Here is a 20,805-nt window from a genome sequence, read left to right as displayed (position 1 = left end):
TACAATTTAACTATGTTTTTGCGTGACATCTGTGCAAATGGACAGAGTAAAGGACTCTTTTTGTCCAAAGAAATTATGAAACTGATTGAAAATGAATTCGCAAGAGTTTTTTTCCGTGGCGTTTGTACGTACGTATGTATGCATGTATTTCGCATAACTCAAAAACGAATAGCTTCAGAAAGTTGAAATTTTGCATGTGGGACTGCTCTAACATGTAGATGTGCACCTCCCTTTTTGGTTGCAAATCGACCGCACCGAAAGTATATAAATATATGTATATATATCGACTCTCTTAATCGGCTCAGTGAGCTCAGTATCTTTATTCTTATATGTTTGTATATTATGCGTTTTTTGCTTTAAATGATTGAATTATGTTATTCTTATCTTTCGGTTAAGGTCTTTATGACTTTAATTAACCTGCATGTTATAGTTGCAGAATTATGAGCAATTTAAAAGTTGTTTAAGTGCGGCTAAGCCTAAATTTATTTTTACCGTAGCAGCCATATTTTTTTGCATTTTAAACTTAGCAGAATAGCGGATTTATTGACAATCTAGAGAAAATTAGCTTCGCAATAACAAAGTAACGTCTTCTTTTATTATTGCAAATTAAATTATGCTTCATCCATTTTAGCATTATCGTTTAAGTTATTAAATTATCCCATATATTGACTCAGCATAGCGTTCACAACAAATTAAATCAGTTTCTACGACTCAGTGTCTTTTTGCCGAATGAGACCAAAAGTAAACATGCAGTTTTGTGCACCGAAATATCTAATTTCTTGCTCCCTAGCCGAACTGCTTGTTTTTGCGTAGAAACTGTAATTTTAATTGTGAAATTTAAAAAAGAAATTGTTTTATTTGTATTTGGTGTTTTATGTTTTTCTATATCTTTAAATTTTTAATGAAGATATTTTGTGTTTTTATCATTTTTTCCTTACTACGAAGGGAGAACTGAATTAATTGAATGAAAAATACATGTCTAATGAAATTCGAGGAAATAATTGTTTCATATTAGCAGAAAATACTGTCGCCAGTCTGTTTCAGACAGATGAGAATGTTTACGAGTAGCGCATGCGCACTGCTGATTCGTCTGTGGAAAACTGTTATTTTTATTTGTTTAATTTCTTTTACACATCGTTTTAGATTTATTATTTGAATAGAACATGTGGTAACAATTAGATAATTCTTTAGATGGTATAATTTTTTTGTATTCTGAGTTATAAAAGAAATGAGATGTAACGCTGTTAAATTTTATGCATCGAAAAATCTGCCTTCTTGCCCGCTGGCCGAATTGCTTGTTTTTGTGTAGAAACTCTAAATTCGAGGAAATAAGTTTAAATGAAATGCTACAAAAAATGCGTATAATTTAATATTCCGTGCAAAGTCATGTGGTATACACATCAGATTTTTTAATAATGCATCTAATTCATATAATGAAAAACAAATTTATTTTGCGGTATGTTCTGTTGATAATTATGAGTATTTGCATTATTACTGTAATCAATAAAATGTATTTCTGGTGTAAAATAATTAGGTACTTCGGAACAGAATCCTTTAGCTCTTAATTTTGCTTTTTATGCTCAGCGAAATAGCATTTTTAGTAGTACCTCTTGATATTTTCAAGGCTTTTAACATCTGTTTGATTCAAAGTTTTGCATTAAGGTAAATATTGTAAGTTTCTACTTCGAGGCACATTTATTACCTATAGATATATTCTATTATTCCCTATAATGTATTTTTACTTTACACTAACTCAGTATTTTTACTTATGCAATTTTTCTGGTAAGAAGTAAAGAGCAACTAAAGTTTATCCGTATAGGAATGCAATAAAGCAAAAATCAAAGATTTATGCATCAAACTTTTAAAAAATCGTATCAAGTTGCAATAGACAACAATTAGCATAAATTGGAGGAATTAGGGTCAAACTACTTTTTAGGCAAAGAATATAAAGATTTTGGCACTAAGGATTTATTTGTTATCTATGAAACTGTGACTGTATGCAAACCATTGTAAGTTAACAATGCAGACATAAAGTAGTTACTAGAGCACGACGAAAACGAACTCAATAAGGAAGATTGCATAGAACGACAACACCTTGAAAAAAATTAGTTAACCAAAGCATAAGTATTTTTAGTTACAATGCCACGTTTATATTTAAGATGTATCACATTCGACAAAGTTTTAGTCAGAGGCATAGTGAGTCTCAGGCAGAGTCAAGTGACTCTAAGAGACAAAGTAGAAAAGTCCCGAAAGGATAGCCCATCTATTTTCTTTCTTACAGGTGTGGTAGAATTACACTTTTTTTCTATTTGATCTGTTTGTATTGTGTTTTTCGTTTCTTATCTTAAATTTAATTATTTCTGTTTGGTTTTGTAACATGAACTCGTGCACAAAATTATGCTGAAAATGTTTAAATAAGGAATCATCTGTGGTAAACGACCATCTTCAGAACGGATTGATATAAATAGGTTACCAAATTTGACACTTCTGAGCACATTTGGTGGCTGGCGCCCCGTTAAAAGAAAAGTGCTTTTTTTCATCTTTTAAGGCAAGGTATTTTTTGAAGGGCGATGTTTTACTTTAGGTCATGAGGATCTTCAGGATCTTAAGTACAAGTATTGATGGCTACAATACAAGTGATAAAGCTGAAATTATTTTAGAACAACGAAATACTCATCTCGTCAATCCTTACTGAGAGTGATGATCCCAAACACAATAATATGAAAGGTTCTGAAAAATGTTTTAGCTGAAAATATAAAATTATTGCACATGACTCATAAATTGGTTGGTCTAAATTATTATAATATTCTGGTAATGCAAGCTCATCTTCTATACTACAAAAAGTGTGTCAGGCGTTTCGCTGTTGGATAGTAAATAAAAGTATATCTCATTTAAGAACTAGTCGAGTTAAGAAAGATTTACACTGGAATGCTTAACTCGGATAATAAATAGCATTATTTCAGTAAAAATTAACTTTGAAGCCATGAGCGCAAAAGAGACGTTGCTAAGAAAAAGAACGTACGTCGTACAAATTTTTTATCTCCAAGGTCAGGTTACTAGGCGGTACGTTGCACTTTCCAGAGGGACTGCCCCAAGTAGCGCCCCGATAGAACGATCCTGTGCACGTCCTCGTCGCTGCTAGTCCACCTAAAGAACAACAAATATAGCTTCAATAAAACAAAAATGCTTCTTAATGAATAAAGATATAAATGAAATTCTAAGCAATTTTTACATTAAAAGATTTTCTGGTGGTGTCTTTTTAAAGTTTCTTCAATAGTTGCACTATATTGTGTTATGCTTCCATTCATTTATTACCTGCGCGCTTTGTTAAGTGTTGCCACTACTCAAAACATACAGCATATTTGGTTACCTGTTAATCCCTACGTCATCACTTGACGATCACTTGTGCGATTTGAGTTAATTTTAATTGAATAATCTGTGTTCCTTTGTCATAATGAAGTGGATTGTAAATTGCTGATGCCTAAAACACAATAGAACTTGAAAGAAAAATTACATATCAGTTTTCCGTTGACCATGAATGAGGACACCTGATCTCTACTAGTGGTTAACAGGTATTGTCCCACATTCAACATAAACTATATTTATTTTAATTTTAAATAATAAAAAATTAATTAAATTTTTCATATTTTAATAGGTAATTTAAAAACATAAATTTAAGAATATATTTACAGGAATCAAAAAATAAAATTAAATGCAATTGCATTAAAATAAAGTTAATTTTTACTGAAATAATGCTATTTATTATCCGAGTTATTAAGCATTCCAGTGTAAATCTTTCTTAACTCGACTAGTTCTTAAATGAGATATACTTTTATTTACTATCCAACAGCGAAACGCCTGACACACTTTTTGTAGTATAGAAGATGAGCTTGCATTACCAGAATATTATAATAATTTAGACCAACCAATTTATGAGTCATGTGCAATAATTTTATATTTTCAGCTAAAACATTTTTCAGAACCTTTCATATTATTGTGTTTGGGATCATCACTCTCAGTAAGGATTGACGAGATGAGTATTTCGTTGTTCTAAAATAATTTCAGCTTTATCACTATGAAGTTCCTAATCATGTCCATGGTGTCAAAATGGTTTGATCAAATATTCATAAAATCGATCATACAAAAAAATTATAATGTCTTAATTAAGCCTTTTCACCTTATGCTCATAACATAAAGTTACTGCATGTGAGCTTATAAATAAAATAATAAAATTTTAAAGAAGTAAATATGCTACTATATTTTTAAGCTGGATGGCAAATACTTTCTCCCGATGCAAAAGTTAGATTCATAATTTTACAAATTTTAAGAACAAGATATTCGTTGCTTAAAAAGAAATCTTTTGAAAGGAATGAAATTAGCCACAGAAATTTTATATAGTATTCTTTGTTAAGGGACATTCCGTCACTTAATTATCTGAAGATCTAATGCCTCGGCAGACATAATGATCAGTCAGCCTCAATCACAGAAACTCAATTCTTGCACTTTCTTAGCTCTATTGTCAAGAGATATTTTTAATATGTGATCTAGGCCAAGGTATGACAGCATATTCCGCATCATAATTTTCAGCAGCCTCTCTTGCTAACTGATCCTCCAAATCGTTACCATGTGATCTAGTATGAGCTTTTATTCAGGAATTATTGACATGAATTCTTTTGCTGTTTCCTAATAAGTGCAGAATTATTGTTTACAATGTATTCAGTTGCTTTAAATATAGCTAATGCTTTTGCATGGAATGTATAAGGTATTTCTCCCGCCTTCCTAGCGTGCCTTCATGGTGTAGTAGTTCTGCACGCTGGGCCGGTATTCCAGAGGTCCGTGATTCGATTCCCGGCGAAAGCGTTTGCTCATTTTTCATCTCTCCGGCTTTTCCAATTAACCTAATGTGTCTACAGTGGCACACAAACTAAAAGTGTGTTGGATGATGATTCTCCTCACCCAGGATTTGGCGACTGGATCCCCTAAAAATCCCAGTAGCCCTTTAAAAGGGGGAGTATATAAGGTATTTCTCCCGCCTTCCTAGCGGGCCTTCGTAGTGTAGTGGTTCTGCACGCTGGACCGGTTTTCCAAAGGTCAGTGGTTCGATTCCTGGCGAAGACGTTTTCTCATTTTTCATCTCTTTCCAGCTTTTCCGGCTTTTCTCCGGCTTTTCCAATTAACCTAATGTCTCTACAAATGTGTTATTTTCATTGTCAAAATGACCATTCACTTGGTATTTTATAGAATCACCTTCCAGTAAAATAAATGCGCATCCCAAAGTATCGTTAATTTTAGAGCCATATGTGCATATTCTAGGGATTCTGTACTGCGATCTGATAAATGTTCAGATAGTGTTTCTTTATTATTTTTATTAATAAATATATTTTTGGGTATTCTCTCATGTTCCAGTTGACGTTCCTTTTAATTGTGGAATAGTCATAACAAAGTAGGTTAAATACTTCTTCTGTATATTTTACAAGTCTTTTGATAAGATTGGCGTCAGTCCGAAGCCCGCCGAAGTTCCTGGTATCATATATTAGAAAAACATCTTTGTAGTAATACACCCGCAGATTAAACTCCAGCCGTTTAAAAGCACTGAAGCTCCATGAACGCACAATTCTAGTATACTGTTTTGTACATTCGATGCTCTTTAGTGCGGGACGTTATTAACTACACCTATGACCTATAGATTTACGGCCAATCACCATCAACCTTTAAATCAGGTGACCAATGGTCAGTGGCCTTCGCTTTAATTTTATTTTAATAATCAATCTAAAATTCCTAAGCTGCCCTACATCGTCAGTCAACGGTTTGGCTTAATTTTATTTTAATAAATTTAGTTCATGTAATTTTAAATACTTAAAATATATAATAAGCCCAAATGATAATTTTTATGAACTTCTGCAACATTATTCCAATTATAAAAGATTCTCCTAAAATAGAACATTGCATACCTGATAGAGCATTGTTTTATATATATATATATTTTAATTTTTTTATTTTTAATTCTAATACAAGGATCCACAAACAGTGTTGATTGTTACGGTATTTGACGAGGATATTTCTATCTTTTTAACTACTTATCATATTTTCACATTTTTAATCAATCGTGGCAAAGCATTCGATGGTTATTTAAAGCGACAGAGAAGAGGACTTTCTACGAAAACCTTGGGAATTCTATACAACCAGCATGGTTTTTTTTCACTGTGTGAATGGTGATACTAATGGTTCTTGAACTGCGGTGATTCAACGTACCACGCTTTGGTTTTGATATCGAAAACGTTTTTAATCAAATATTTATCGAAGTTGTGCACCATTGTGTTATATTATGCTACAATGCGTTTATGAGCCACATCCCTAGGCAAAATTCACTGTTTCGTGAAATATAGAATCTGTTATTTATTCTCACACATGTTAGCAAAAAGCCAGTTTACAAAACGCAGGCATTCGAAGGGACGCAATAGCTTTAATTTATCATTCAAATTAAGACCACGTTACCTATAAATTGAGCGATTTTAAATCAATAAATGCACTCCGTAATGATTTTAATCTTTTATATTTTCAATAATGATTTAGTTTATATTTCAGTAATATTTCTAATTCATTTCATTTCAAAGTAATTTATTTTATAATATATCGAAGTAATTATTTTTGAAATGAATGAAATTTGGTCATCATTCGAAGTATTATTATAGTTACAAAAAGATGTTCCTCAAGCTACATAATACGTAGCTTGGCTGGGAATTGTTTCACTTGTATTTCTTTAGTAACCCAATCAGTTTGTAAGGATCTTAAGTTTTACTAACGTATATTTTATTTTAAATCTTTACTATCATTTCTTGTTTTCTACTTGCGGCCAGAATTAAAAGCTTTAACTTATTTATGCAAATTTGTCTTGCGAACGCCAAGTACTTAAGTTGTGGCTTTTTGCCAAGCAAGAGAGAGGAAGGAGTGATTAGGAGCAGGCCGCTTGCCATAGCAGTTTTACTCGGTTGCTGGTTGCCTTCAAGGCCAGAGGTTTAATCCTCTTGATAATTTTAAACGTATCGTAGTGTTAATAGTTCTCTGTACTACATACGGCCTTTCTGTTAATATACGGCCAATCTTCAAGTAGACACTTGTTTATTAATCCAAAGTTAGTTTAGTTAGAATTTAGTTAATATTTTTATATTCTTACGTTCAGACCACAAGTGGTTGGTCTCTGTATTCCGAAGCCCGGAAATTATTGTAAAGAGAGAAAAATAAAGGGTTTCGTATACCCTTCCTGTATATCTTGTCTACTTCCCACATTTATTGAACATAGCTTTAGTAAGCTCCCTGTTCGAGTCAGGTCATTTAATGTTCCCCAAGCAAGTAAGGAGGAATACTGAACCTGATAGTGGCGCCCGACGAAGATAACCATGGCCGAGTTTCAAGAAGAACCTGTGCTGCCTGCAGAAGCGGCTCAGAATCCAGAAATGCCAGCTGCCGCCCTGGAAGGATTTGGTTACATCGTCCAGACCATGCGCACATCGATGAAACCAGAAGCAACATTTAATGGAAACTCACCGGTAACCAGTTTTTTGGAAAAATTGGAGCACCACTTCATGATGTATCCCGTGCATGAGTTCCAGAAAGTCACCTTAGCTACCAGCGCTTTGAGGTGCCAAGCGCTTAATTGATTCAAATGTATAGGCAGAAGTCTCTTGGGTCAAGCGGGAAGTCCCACCTATACTTACGAAAATTTCAAGACTGCCCTAGTAAAAGCCTTCCCTGTCGTAAGGGATCGTGCAAAATTAGAAACGGAACTTTTCAGCATATACCAGAAACGAATTGAAAATCTCTCAAGCTTTATTTTAAGAAAAATTCACGTCTTCAAACTCTTGTATGGAAACCGTCCGGATCCTGAGATAATTCAAGTGATTTTGCCGAGGTTACTTCCCCAAGTACAAGACTTTAATGAATTAAGGAATCCGACTACACTGAAAACGTTATTTGAGCTAGCAATCCAGTTTGAAAGTAGAAGAACGGCGGACATTGAAAGAAGACGCCAATATGAGCAACGAAACCAATTTGGTGTGCCAAAACCACAGCAAAGTCAAGCACACGGCTACGGAAGCAAAGCGAATCAGTGGGCAAGGAAACCCGAATATCCAAAAACAGCCGGCGAACGTCGACAGTTCAATAGCAATCCAGGAAAAAAGTCTCAAGGCCAGTGGAAAAAGAAGGAAAGCATGGAAAGGAAAAAACAAGATTTAAACTAAAACGGATTTCTGCTGGCCGGAGGGTGCGGAAATCCGAAGGCCAAGAAAACCCCTCTTCCTTCAAGTTAAATACAATGATGGTGAAAAATTTGGCTCTTCCAAAGATTGAAGTGTTGGTGAATAACATCCCAGCCACCGCACTCCTGGATACAGGCGCGCAGTGTTCCTGTGTGGCAGAAGATTTTTTTAGGAAGTATTTTCGGAAATACCGCATATATAATTCGGATAATACGACAGTGTTAGCTGCGCAGGGAGAAAGATGCAAGTGTATAGGTAAATTACCGCTATACGTTCGTATCAAGGACGAACAAGTAAAGATTATGTTTTTTATAATAAAGAATCTGCAAGCACATATCATCTTAGGGATAGATTTTCTTTCAGAGGCAGAAGCAACACTGGATTTTAACGAAGCGTCCCTTAAGCTGACGATGAAACCAGTTCGAGAAGAGAAAACACAACCACCAATGTTAAACCTTGACCATTTACCTAAGGAAGAGCAACAAAAAATCCGACAAGTGGTAATTGAATTTGCTTCGTTATTTAGTGATATTCCAGGATTTACTCAAGTTACTAACCATAGTATCGACACCGGAGATTCACTGCCAGTTCGCCACAAACCATACCGGTATGATAAGAATAAAGAAAAAATTATAGAGTGGCACATTAGAGATATGTTACGTAAAAAGATCATAACGCCCATCTCAAGTAGTTATGCTAGCCCGGTTGTTTTATGTAAGAAAAACAATGACTATCCAGTAACACATCCAAAAAGGTGGCGTTTTGCGATTGACTATCGTAAATTAAACTCCATGACTAAATATCCGGTATATCCGCTACCTATTATTGAAGAAATTCTAAGGAACATAACGTCTACCAAATGCATGACGACTTTAGACTTCACGACTGGTTATTTTCAAATAGGGGTTAGACCGGAAGACGTGCCTAAGACTGCTTTTATAACCAAGTCTGGCACTTATGCATTCCTGTGTATGCCGTTTGGCCTTTCAGGGGCACCGACAACATTTCAGCGATGTATGGACATTGTGCTAAGGCCTGTTCTTGGAAAGTCCACATTTATCTATTTAGACGATATCATTATTACTAGTGATAATCTGGACCAACATGTGTTTAAGACAGGTGTTTTCATTATTAAATGAGGCCGGTCTAAAAGTTAATGTCGAAAAGTGCAAATTTGCAGCCCCTGAATTAAAATACTTAGGTTACAAAATATCGCAAAAAGGGGATCGAGACAGATGAATCAAAAATAATCGCTGTACAAAAGTATCCGACTCCAAACACGGCAAAGAAGCTCTCTTCTTTTTTAGGACTTTGTTCATATTATAGGTCCTTTATAAAAGATTTTGCGGCTATCGCTGAGCCATTGTTAAAATTAAAAAAGAAAAAGGCAAGATTCTCGTGGACGGCCGAAGCCAATAGTGCTTTCGAAAAATTAAAGCAAGCATTAACGCAAGCCCCCGTTTTGAAATTTCCTGAAAAGGATGAAAATTTAGAAATTTCAGCGGATGCTTCGGATTATGCGGTAGGAGCGGTACTTTCTCAAAATCAGCAGCCCGTGGCATTTTTTAGTCGAACTTTAAATCAAACACAAAGAAATTATTCCGCAACCGAGAGAGAGGCATTTGCAGTTCTGTTAGCAGTGCAAAAGTTCCGAGTCTATTTTGGAAGAGCGCCAAAAACAATGTATTCTGATCATGCGGCGGTAACTAGATTGTACTCAAAGAAAAACTTATCCCCAAGGTTAATAAGATGGGCACTCAAGTTACAAGAGTATAATCTGGTAATCAAGCACACCCCCGGAAAGGAAAATATCGTAGCAGATGCCCTATCCAGAATAAAAATAGATGAAGAAGGTAATACTGTAAAGGTGGCAATGCTCATAGCATGTACAATAAATTCCCGAGAAACTGTAATAACCGAACTGGGTAAGGATCCTGAATTTAGAAACATTTATGAGTATTTAAAGGATCCTGAAAATTTTAGCCACCAAGATATTGTGGCGATAAGAAATAGGGCGGCCCATTACGAACTAATAGATGGTATATTATTTTATACAAAAACTACAAATTCCAACAACGAATTTCGACCTGTTATCCCAGCTAGTCCTAGATTAAATATCCTGCAGGAGTTACACGACTGCCCTTTAGCTTCTCATGCTGGTATTCGAAAAACTATCCAACGCGTACGCGAGGCAGTCTATTTTCCTGAACTTCAAAAGTTAACAAGGGCGTATGTCCACTCCTGCCCAACATGTCAAGCACTTAATTATATTAATTTCCTCCCGGCCGGGTTTCTAAATAGTATTAAATCCGAATTTCCAAATGAAATAATTGGCATCGATTTATTGGGCCCTTTCCCAAAAAGTCAGTTAAATAAAAGTCGGTATCTCCTTGTTATGGTTGATCATTTTAGTAAGTGGACCGAAATTGTTCCCTTAAGACGAACCTCCTCTAAATTAGTTACTGATTCTATTTTAAATAAATATATTTTAAAATACGGGGAGCCCCTAAATTTATATCGGAAAATAGGCCTCAATTTGTAAGTAATATATTTGAAGACATGTGCCAAAAACTGGGCATACGTCATTTAAAAATGGTCCCGTATCGGCCGCAATCAAATATAGCGGAACGGGTCAATAGAAATATAGTGAAAATTATCCATAGTTATGTTAAAAATTTTCATAAAAGCTGGGATAACTATGTCAATGAATTAGCTTTCGCCCTTAGGACCGCAAAACATGATACAACGGCAAAACTCCTGCTGAGTTATTTTTAGGCAGGATGATTATAATGCTGTTAGATAAATTATTTTATGTTCAACAAAGAGCCCCAGAATTTAAAATGGGTGATATAGAAAAATTAATTAAAGAAGCAAAAGAGAACACTAAAGTAGCACGGAGAAAACGAAAACTTTATTACGATATGAAACGACGGGGAGTAAATTATAAAGTAGGAGATGAAGTATTAAAAATTAAGCATTCACTTTCTTCAGCACCAGAAGATAAAACCGCCAAATTGTTTCCTCGATTTGAAGGACCATATGTCATAGAAAAAATAACTCAGGCTGTAGTGGTGTTAAAAGCCAGGAATGGTGAAACATGCTCCGCAAACATTGACCAGATAAAACCATTCTATGACCGTAATAAAATGCAAATATTTAAAGATCTTTTGCAGGATACGGCACGGCAGACACAAGCTCCAGAGGTGGAACAACGACAATCACAAGGGCGAGCCATTAGGAGGCAGGAGCAATTGAAAAGAAAGTTTGCCCGTTGGGAAATTGAAGGTAACAAGAAAAAGAAGCCGTTCCACCGACCAGAAAAGAGAGAGCACGACCACCCCCAGAATGAAGAAGGGAGAAGTACGACGAATGCAAAGAGAGCCAGGAGAAATAACGGCAACTTTACAAACGGAAGATCTACTCATCGGACAAGAGTCTACGCAGCAAATGTCGACGAATTGCGGAAGGAACACCAGCTGCGGAGGCAAAGAAACAAGGAAAATTTGAACAGCCAGCAACGAGATCCAAGCAGGAACGAGAGAGAAGTGTCCCGGTTCCGCCAAGACCAGCTGCCATCAAACGGCCAAGACCACAGGCAGAGGTGAAAAAGAAGGTCTTCAAGGGTGACCGAACTGGAAGGAAAAGGAAGCTCATAGAGGAAGGAACTGAAGGGCGAGCCCGAACAAGAAGGAAGATAAACCAAACGCTAATCTTCGCTACCTTCCAGGACTGGGCAGAAAAAAAGAATGTCCGAATATCACAAAGATAAGTAAAACTTTATGTTACTTTGCAACCTTAATTTAATCTTTCATTCTTACTGCAAGTGGCAGAATTCAAGACGTTTTACCTCATGTGAGGTCTACCTTTATCGCCAAAAAGGCGAGAAATGAGTTGTTACCTATTTTGGTATTATGTTTTTCAATTACTCGCGAGTAGAACTAAAATTAATATATAATAGGAATGTGTAAATACTTGAATATTGTAAAAAGTTATTGTATAAATTTTATTTAAAACATTCTAGCAAGAAAGAAGTTTAGTCTGAAAGACTTTTTGAAATGTATTATTTCAATGTAGAAGAATTGGCACTTGCTTGGAAAAGAATAGAAGTTAACAATGTACTACTAATGTATGTTTTAAAATGCGTAAAATTAACGGCATGTTAATATGTTCTTATATACAATGTGAACTGTTATGTTAAACGTTAAGAAATACTGTGATATGTTAAAAGTGAAAGTAATGCCAAAAATTTTTAACTTATTCGTGTGACTGTAAAAAGAGAAAATTATTGTGAATATGTGTTAAAGGTTGAATGAATGTAGTTAGGCTCTCTGACGCTACACTTCAGAGTTAGCCACTTTCAGAATAGTACCTCAGGGTTTAGAGATGAATATAAGGTGTGTTATGAGGTCTTGTTATGTTGAATTTTAACACGTTAGTGTTTTGATTGCAGGCGGTAGTGTTGAACACTTGTACATAAACACATTCGTGTTTGTGTTTTCTTTTACAACACATGTCAGAGAGCACGGGGAGAGAATTAAATAACGTCATGAATGAAATAAGAATGTTAAGAGAAATATAAATATTCATGTTACTTGCCATTTCATTGTGTAACATTTCATTAAACTAGTTTTCCTTCCAGATCTCTGGAAGGAACCAGATTTCAACTAGAACTCCAGTTTAGATGCAGTACAGATGAAAAGTAATTGTCCATGGAATTGATAATGTAAAAACGACTTTTTTAAAATTTCTAGTTTCTAGTGAGAAATGTTTGTAAAAGATTGGCCTCGAGTTAGATTCTAGAGCTAAAAGTTTTCAACAAGGTCGTTTTAGACCTCAGTTTCAAACTAATTAACTCTGGCGGGAAGTATGTAAGGATCCTAAGTTTTACTAACGTTTATTTTATTTTAAATCTTTACTATCACTTCTTATTTTCTACTTCCGGCCAGAATTAAAAGCTTTAACTTATTTATGCAAATTTGTCTTGCGAACGCCAAGTACTTAAGTTGTGGCTTTTTGCCAAGCAAGAGAGAGGAAGGAGTGATTAGGAGCAGGTCGCTTGCCATAGCAGTTTTACTCGGTTGCTGGTTGCCTTCAAGGCAGAGGTTTAATCCTCTTGATAATTTTAAACGTATCGTAGTGTTAACAGTTCTCTGTACTATATACGGCCTTTCTGTTAACATACGGCCAATCTTCAAGTAGACACTTGTTTATTAATCCAAAGTTAGTTTAGTTAGAATTTAGTTAATATTTTTATATTCTTACGTTCAGACCACAAGTGGTTGGTCTCTGTATTCCGAAGTCCGAAAATCATTGTAAAGAGAGAAAAATAAAGGGTTTCGTATACCCTTCCTGTGTATCTTGTCTACTTCCCACATTTATTGAACATAGCTTTAGTAAGCTCCCTGTTCCGAGTCAGGTCATTTAAGGTTCCCCAAGCAAGGAAGGAGGAACACTGAACCTGATAAGTTGATATAATTAAATATACATATATAGTATAGTTTATAAAATAAGGTAAGCATATTTCTTATATGATACTAACTCTTATCTTACGGTTTTATGCATATCTCTTGCATTAGTTTAATTAATATATTTCTCTTGCCATATGTATGTTATATGGCTGGAGATTGCAGTACATACATCTTAATACAAGATCGTACGTGTTTTTTTTAACGAGGTAAACATTAGTATTCCACCTTTTTTAATTCCTAAAAAACTTGACCTTTTGGTGGTGCAAATATCATACGCATGCAACGCGTACCTAATTTTTAATTTTAAATTAACAATCACTTTGTAATTTTGAATTCTGAATTTATTTCGACATTTTCGGCCCTCATAACATATTATACAATATGATACGTGTAGTTCATACCCACAACTGCGCTGACAAACAGATAAGGAATACTGTTTCTCAGTAGCAGCTGTCACCATTTTTACCGGAGTCATTAAAATCAAATCCATATCTCAGAGAGCTTCTACATTAAAACTATTATGAATCAATTACTAAAATATATTCTTATATAGCACTCTTTCACACAAGTGGGTCTGACACTCTTAAAACCCATACCAAAAGGATGTCTAAATGAATTGCGTTTTTGGACTCTTTCAGCTACCAACATGATTGAAATTACTGCTAATGGCAATCTAAATATTCGTCTTTACTATGCAAGCAACCAGAGACAGTTTCTGGCATTCGAAAGTCATAGATAGGCGACACCTAGCCATGATTCAGAGTGTCAACTGTTGCAATTAATTTGTGATAGCTACCGCTACCGCATTACCAGCCTACCATCTTCACCGCTAAGGCGAATCTTTTACTGAAACCTCTTGTCATAATGATTCGTCTTTGTCGAAGATACACAAATTTTTGTTTTGACCGCTTTGAAGTAAACCCAAATATTGGCTAAGACAGCTTTAATCTTAATATTGTTACAGTTTTTGTATTTATTTAGTTTAGCTGTTTTTAGTAGAATTAGTAATTTAAATTGTTTTATATTCCCGTGCAATGCAGCACGAGACTTATTTGAAGAGAATACTAAGCCGGAAAAATTAAATACAGGAGCACGCGCATCTAACATTTTAATAATAGATATCTCGCAATTGTACTCTTTTAATATCCAGAAAAATCGAGAACATACGAGAATTTTCTCGTGCATTTAATAAGCTTATAAAAAGCTGAAGAAAAACATCTCAGTTCAGTTGTTTACTTATTGCTGCTAATGATTGTAGCCAATTCGCGGTGAAATCGGATTAGCTTTCTTTGTTTTGAATCAAGTTCTGTTGAACGTTTGAATAGCTTAAAAGATAACTACTGTGAGATATTCGGATATTGCACGAATATCTGAGGAAATTTAAGCATTTTGGTTTTATTTTTTGTGATAAGAATAAACTTTATTCACTTTTCATCGGACTTGCGCATTCAATTTATTACGAACCCGTACGCACGCAACAATATTAAATAGTATACCGTTCAGAGCCAATGGAGGGACAGTTCGTCTATTCGCTGGAGGCTTACGAATTTGCCTAACACAAAGGTGAATTTAATCTTTCGATTGGTAGTTTTATTCCGTTGCCTTGACTGGTCACGAATAAAATCAAAGAGATATGCAAATTAATTGTGCTAACAAGTATTTAAAATTAACATTATAATTACTGTATCTGCAAAGTTTTAGAACCAAATGTTTTCTACTGTTTCTAGAGAAGTCTCAACAGCTTATTAGTAGCTTTAACTACTAAAATATGTAAGCTTAAATTCTCTAAGACATCATTTGCTATATATAGAGAGAAATAATAATGGAGTCTGTTGTTTAATTTTATGCAGTTAATATTTATTATCACTGATTAAAAAAACTTGGGAAAAAATTTTTCTTCCCACAATCAGCTTATTGTATTCTATCAGCCTCTTACAAAGAAAAGTGCAGTGACTAACTGTAATCTTTAAGAGATATCTATTATTAAAAAATGTACGAAGAAGAGTATAACAGTCATAAAGATGTTTCCTTCAGATATCGATTCATTATGAATTCAATTCTCAAACTTCATTGACGCAATATGTACGTATATAAATAGCTTATTCGTTTTTAAATTAAAGAAAAAATGTGTACTTCCAAATAAATGCTATGATATTTCTTATACAGTAAGAAGTTATAGAAGATCTTACTTTCCAAGGAACAGCTTTCATCCGGAATGACAATTTCACCTATTCTTGCAAAGGGCCAGTGGATTTCTACCGGAGGCTCAGCTGGGACTAATGAAGCTTCTTCATAGCAGCCCACTGGGAAGGTAAAAGAAACATGGAAATGTCAGTAGAGATTTTACAAATTGGTTCATATTGAGCTGAAACCAAAGCTTTTGATGTAAATCAAGACTGAATGGAAGGAAACTATCTATAATTTCTGTCAAGTTAACTTTGTCTGAAGTCAAATACTTACGTACTAAATTATACCGGAAGTAGCTTCTTTCCACCGCCCCCCAGCTGGATACTGACAACTCACTACACGATTTTAGGATAACTCTTCGTTGTGTTGCATCATCCATATTTTTGATCTCATCAGTAATTTCCTCAGCTATTCAAATGTCTGCCCTTTGTTCGAAAAGGGCATTTTTTTATAAGCGTTTCATAAAATGAACTCAGGTCTGATCACGGGGCTGACCGTGATCACTACAAATTCTCGAAAATAATGCAGTCGTTATTTCTTAATCGAATCATTAGTCGTCTATCAAAAATAAAAACTTCCTTTTACATTCAACGTTGATTATATATCTCCATCCCGATATCTTGTTGCAAATAACCTCTTAAAAATCCCACAAACAGTGCCCAAAATCGGAATTCAAGATATTTCAGTAGTAGCAATGCCCTTGCTATAAATTAGTAGCTGCTAATAGAGGTAAGATTTCTAGTTCAATTCCTCAAGGACTGGTTGATATTTCAAGTTTCTTGGCTATGGGAAAAAAATCTGTTGACCTAGCTTGTAACCTAACCTGTTGACCTAAGTAACTAAAAGCTTGCAGCAACGTCTCAGCTGCCAGTGCATGGAAGACATTAAAATATGGTACAATTCATGAGACATTATGTAAGTTTCTAGATTTTTTTAAATTTCTCTCTGTGCCCTTCCGTTTTTTTAAATAATGTTTCTGTATCTATCAAGGCGTAAAGGTGGTATACAAAGCACTCCGTTGCATAGCGGACCTCAGTTATTCTGTTGAACTAAATTTATACGTTTAAACTTTAAACTTCAAGAGGAAATAGAAACTAATTGCGATTTTTGCCTCTGTAGAAACATGACGCAGATGACACGGCCTTCATAGGGAAAGGTAACACAAGAGAAGAACTACAGAGACACTCAAAAGAGGAATGTCACCTTTTGTATACACTATGCCACTCTCTAAAACTGAGTATCTCTGAGTCAAAATCCAAAATCCTCCTCATCCCGAAAAAAGGAGGGTCGTGAGAACGAAGACCCACTATTTCCATCAATGGCACACGCATCAAAATCACTAATGAACTTAATATCTAAACCTAACTTTTGATGCAGAAATGAACTGTACTGCACACATCCTGGCAATCAAACAACGCAAGGCAGCCACCGCCAGAACTATGAGACAAATGCAAGGATATAAATGGGGCTTAAAACCGCATATCCAAAAGATTTTATATCTGACGGTTCTGGAAAAAATAGTTACATACTGTGCAGCGGTCTGGGCATCTCCGATGCTAGGCCACAAAGTTAAACACCTACTCAGTATTCAAAGACTGTACGCGCTCAACATCACTAAAGCGTATGGCACAACTTCTACTAATGCGATTTTATAATGGTAGGTTTATTACCTGTACACATCTATGTTGAAATGGAAGCTGCCAGGCAGCGTGTCAAGTTACTACACAAAGCAGCATCTTATGAGGACAACATCTTTTCATCAGATAACTATGAATTACCTCCCTCCCATCTGGACTTTCATCCATCACAGCAAAGCACGACTACGTGGATCAAGCTTAGACATAGCCATTCGCTCCCAGAGTCCGTTCAAGACATCTATACGGATGGCTCGAAGATCGACGATAATGTAGGTAGCTCATTTGTTTCCATAATTAGCAACAACATAGTCCCCGCTTGGAAAGGACACCTCCATAAAACACAACAGTGTCTTCCAGGCGGAAGCTGTCGCAATAGCCCAAGCCATAAAACACTGCAAGGCCAGCACTAGGGTCACTACTACCATCAAGACCGACAGTCTGTCAGTCCTTTATGCTTTAAAGAACCCCAAACACCCATCTTCCATCATAATGGAAATCCAAAAGGAATTACGAGACCTAAGATCCTCAAACATACGTCTCAAGTGGGTCAAAGGGCACGGTAGAAATGATAGGAATGAGAAAGCGGACAGATTAGCAAAGGAGGCATCAGAAGGTAATGAGGAAATCACAATCTCCATCAAGTGGCCCATCTCCCATCTTTTACGGAACCTCAAACAAATATCGAAATACAAATGGCAGCTAGAATGGGACACGAGTGAAAAGGGCAGAACCTACCAAAGTAGATCCCCAAAGTAGATCCGAAACGTCTTCTTATACAACCTCAACTGGTACGATATGTTTCGGGCCATGGGCCATTCCTAGTCTACTTTAACAAATATGCTATCATGGATACGGAAACTTGCACATGTGGGGCAACTGGCTCGCCGGAGCATTATCTAACTCAATGCCCACTTACGAGTGATTATCATATAAAAATGCCTACTACAAACCTCCAAGCATTCCACAAATTTATGATACAACATAAGCATTTAACTCACAAATTATGCAAAATGATGGAATGTCTGGCAAGACTAGGAACGGATCTTTGTCAAGTTGCATAACGTCTATCAATATGAACTATTCTTATAAGCATTCAGCAATGTGTACCAAGGTTGTACCAAGGTTGCTTTAGATAAGGGTGGACGTGGCGCTATACCAATTAACCAATATAGTAGAGGGGTGTTGAGCACGTCCTCCGTCACTCACTCACTCTGTAGAAACATGAGCACGGAGATTGCAAACCAGAGGAACAATCTTCTAGGAGGGGTAATATACACTTAGGCGACACGGAATCATACAGCACTGCAGGGTCGGAAATGAAATCCTACCGAGACTGAGAGATATTAGGGGCTATCACAGGAAACCTGGCGACAGCCACCCGTAGAGGTGTTACGATGGAAAATATGAATACATCGGGATCTAAAATTCACATTTATAGATCATAAGCTTAAAATAAATCATGAATTTCCTGATAATGAGTTGTTGAAAATTCCGTAACATGGGCAACGCATAGAATCTCGGAAGTTTCAAAATACGCCGGGCATTCGTCGGACGTTCGTGGTAGCCGCGATAAGGCGCGATTTCAAAACGCCCAGTGCATTTCAAAACGTCCGAGATTCCATGCCTTATTCCATGTTACGAAATGTCGGGAACCTTCATCTTTAGGAAAGTGAAAGTCAGGACTTATTCTTATGGTCTTTAAATGCGAGTTTGCGATCATGATGAATTCTAATAATTTTTCCCTACTACCACTGATCAGCTGGAGCATAAAAAGGGAATGCAGGAATGACAAGCCAATAATGGATGGAAAAACTCTTTATTTAGCGATAAATTTGCAGTACACGTACACTTTCAGTTTCACAACAAGTGCTCAGTGTCGACCATTTACCCCTATCTCGTTAGGAATGCATTTCCGACCCTGCACTGCTATGTGATTCCGAATCGTCTAAGTGTACCTTACCTCTCCTAAAAGTTTCTACCTCTAATGTTTAATCACTCTGTATATATAGCAAAACGAGCAAGCCTTTGGAATTATACAAAAGAAAAAGAAAATAACTGTATCACGTCTTAAACACATTAAAAGCGAATTCGAATATAAGAGAAATTTCATGTTTTCATTTTCCTTCTCTGAAAGACAACCGCTTTCAAGTCGTTAATGATGAGGATCATTAGTGACATTCTGTACTAGTAATATCAAACTGGCTGCCAAGCTTATTATAAGAGCAATCTCCAAATTTCTCGAGGCAAAGGCTACAAAATCAAAGGACTAGAGCTTCAGGACCGACGGTAATTCATTAGACCTGACAGTCTTTTTTTCATTATTGCCGCATGCCATTTTTTTTTTTTTTTTTTTTTTTTTTTTTTTTTCTCGTAGACGCGAAAAGGAATGAGTTAGCATTGGATAAAGATAACTAATGTCGCTGAACATCGTGAATTACATACCTGTTCCTGCTTTCAAAGCTTGGTTAGATACTTAATTTATTTACGTACCTCTTGTGGTAGAGATTAAATATAGAATAAAATTTTTTAAAAATTAAATCCCTTCTCTTCTTTCCATTTAAAACTCCTATTTTTTCCCTTCATAATTTTCTACTTCATGGGATCAGGATCTAGGATATCGGAGGATCTAGTTTTTTACTTTTATGATGAACATTAATTTGAAGAAATTTTTTCATACGTATAATTTTAGAAAAATAATCTAATTTCCTTTCTTAATACCGAACGCAACTTTTATAGATAATATAATCCAGTTCGATGTGATGAAACAATCGATGGTTCTCTTTTCATTGCAGTCATTTAAATACAGCCGGTTTATCTATTGTGACAACATTTTTCCTTTTCTGTCTGGATAAATGCTTCTCGTAAAGAATTCTGCAGCGCGTTCTGTGTTCGGCAACATGCCGTGGAGAAATATGATGACATTATATTTTTTCGCCTTTTTAAGATTCAAATCAGCATTAATCACTTTGTTTACAGTTCATACTGAGCATTTAAAGATTTCGCGACTGTCCTTTCACGTAGCAGCTCTTCTTTTTAACAGCAAGTATCTTACCTTTGGAACACTCGAAATAATCCGTTTTCTTCTTGCATATGTATTTGAGAGAATTTTTACGCTTAAAGCCAAATTCTGACCTTTTTTCCTTTCTTATTGACAATATTACCTATCGCGGCTTAGAAAAACCATGTCTTTTACAGCGTTTTTTTTTTTTTTTTTTTAATAACTAGATACGAATATTTTTTTCGGAAAGGGCACAA

The 20,805-nt window shown here is 35.6% G+C and overlaps 1 protein-coding gene across 2 annotated transcripts in view; it reads right to left on the bottom strand.

Moving 5' to 3' along the window:
• Positions 1 to 20,805, bottom strand: part of LOC118184050 (adhesion G protein-coupled receptor G6-like) — a 105,362-nt gene that overhangs the window by 55,628 nt on the left and 28,929 nt on the right. For both annotated transcript variants that reach the window (XM_035353685.2, XM_035353684.2), the window contains exons 6-7: positions 15,916 to 16,029; positions 3,023 to 3,147 (exon numbers count right to left, since the gene is read on the bottom strand). In XM_035353685.2, the coding sequence (XP_035209576.1) occupies positions 3,023 to 3,147; positions 15,916 to 16,029 (239 nt within the window). The remainder of the gene's footprint in view (positions 1 to 3,022; positions 3,148 to 15,915; positions 16,030 to 20,805) is intronic.

This window comes from Stegodyphus dumicola, chromosome 8, assembly GCF_044657685.1.
Source record: "Stegodyphus dumicola isolate Sdum_Otavi_A_Nest chromosome 8, ASM4465768v1".
In the NCBI taxonomy this organism is placed as follows: Eukaryota; Metazoa; Arthropoda; class Arachnida; order Araneae; family Eresidae; genus Stegodyphus; species Stegodyphus dumicola.
This window is presented reverse-complemented; position numbering and strand designations above follow the sequence as displayed.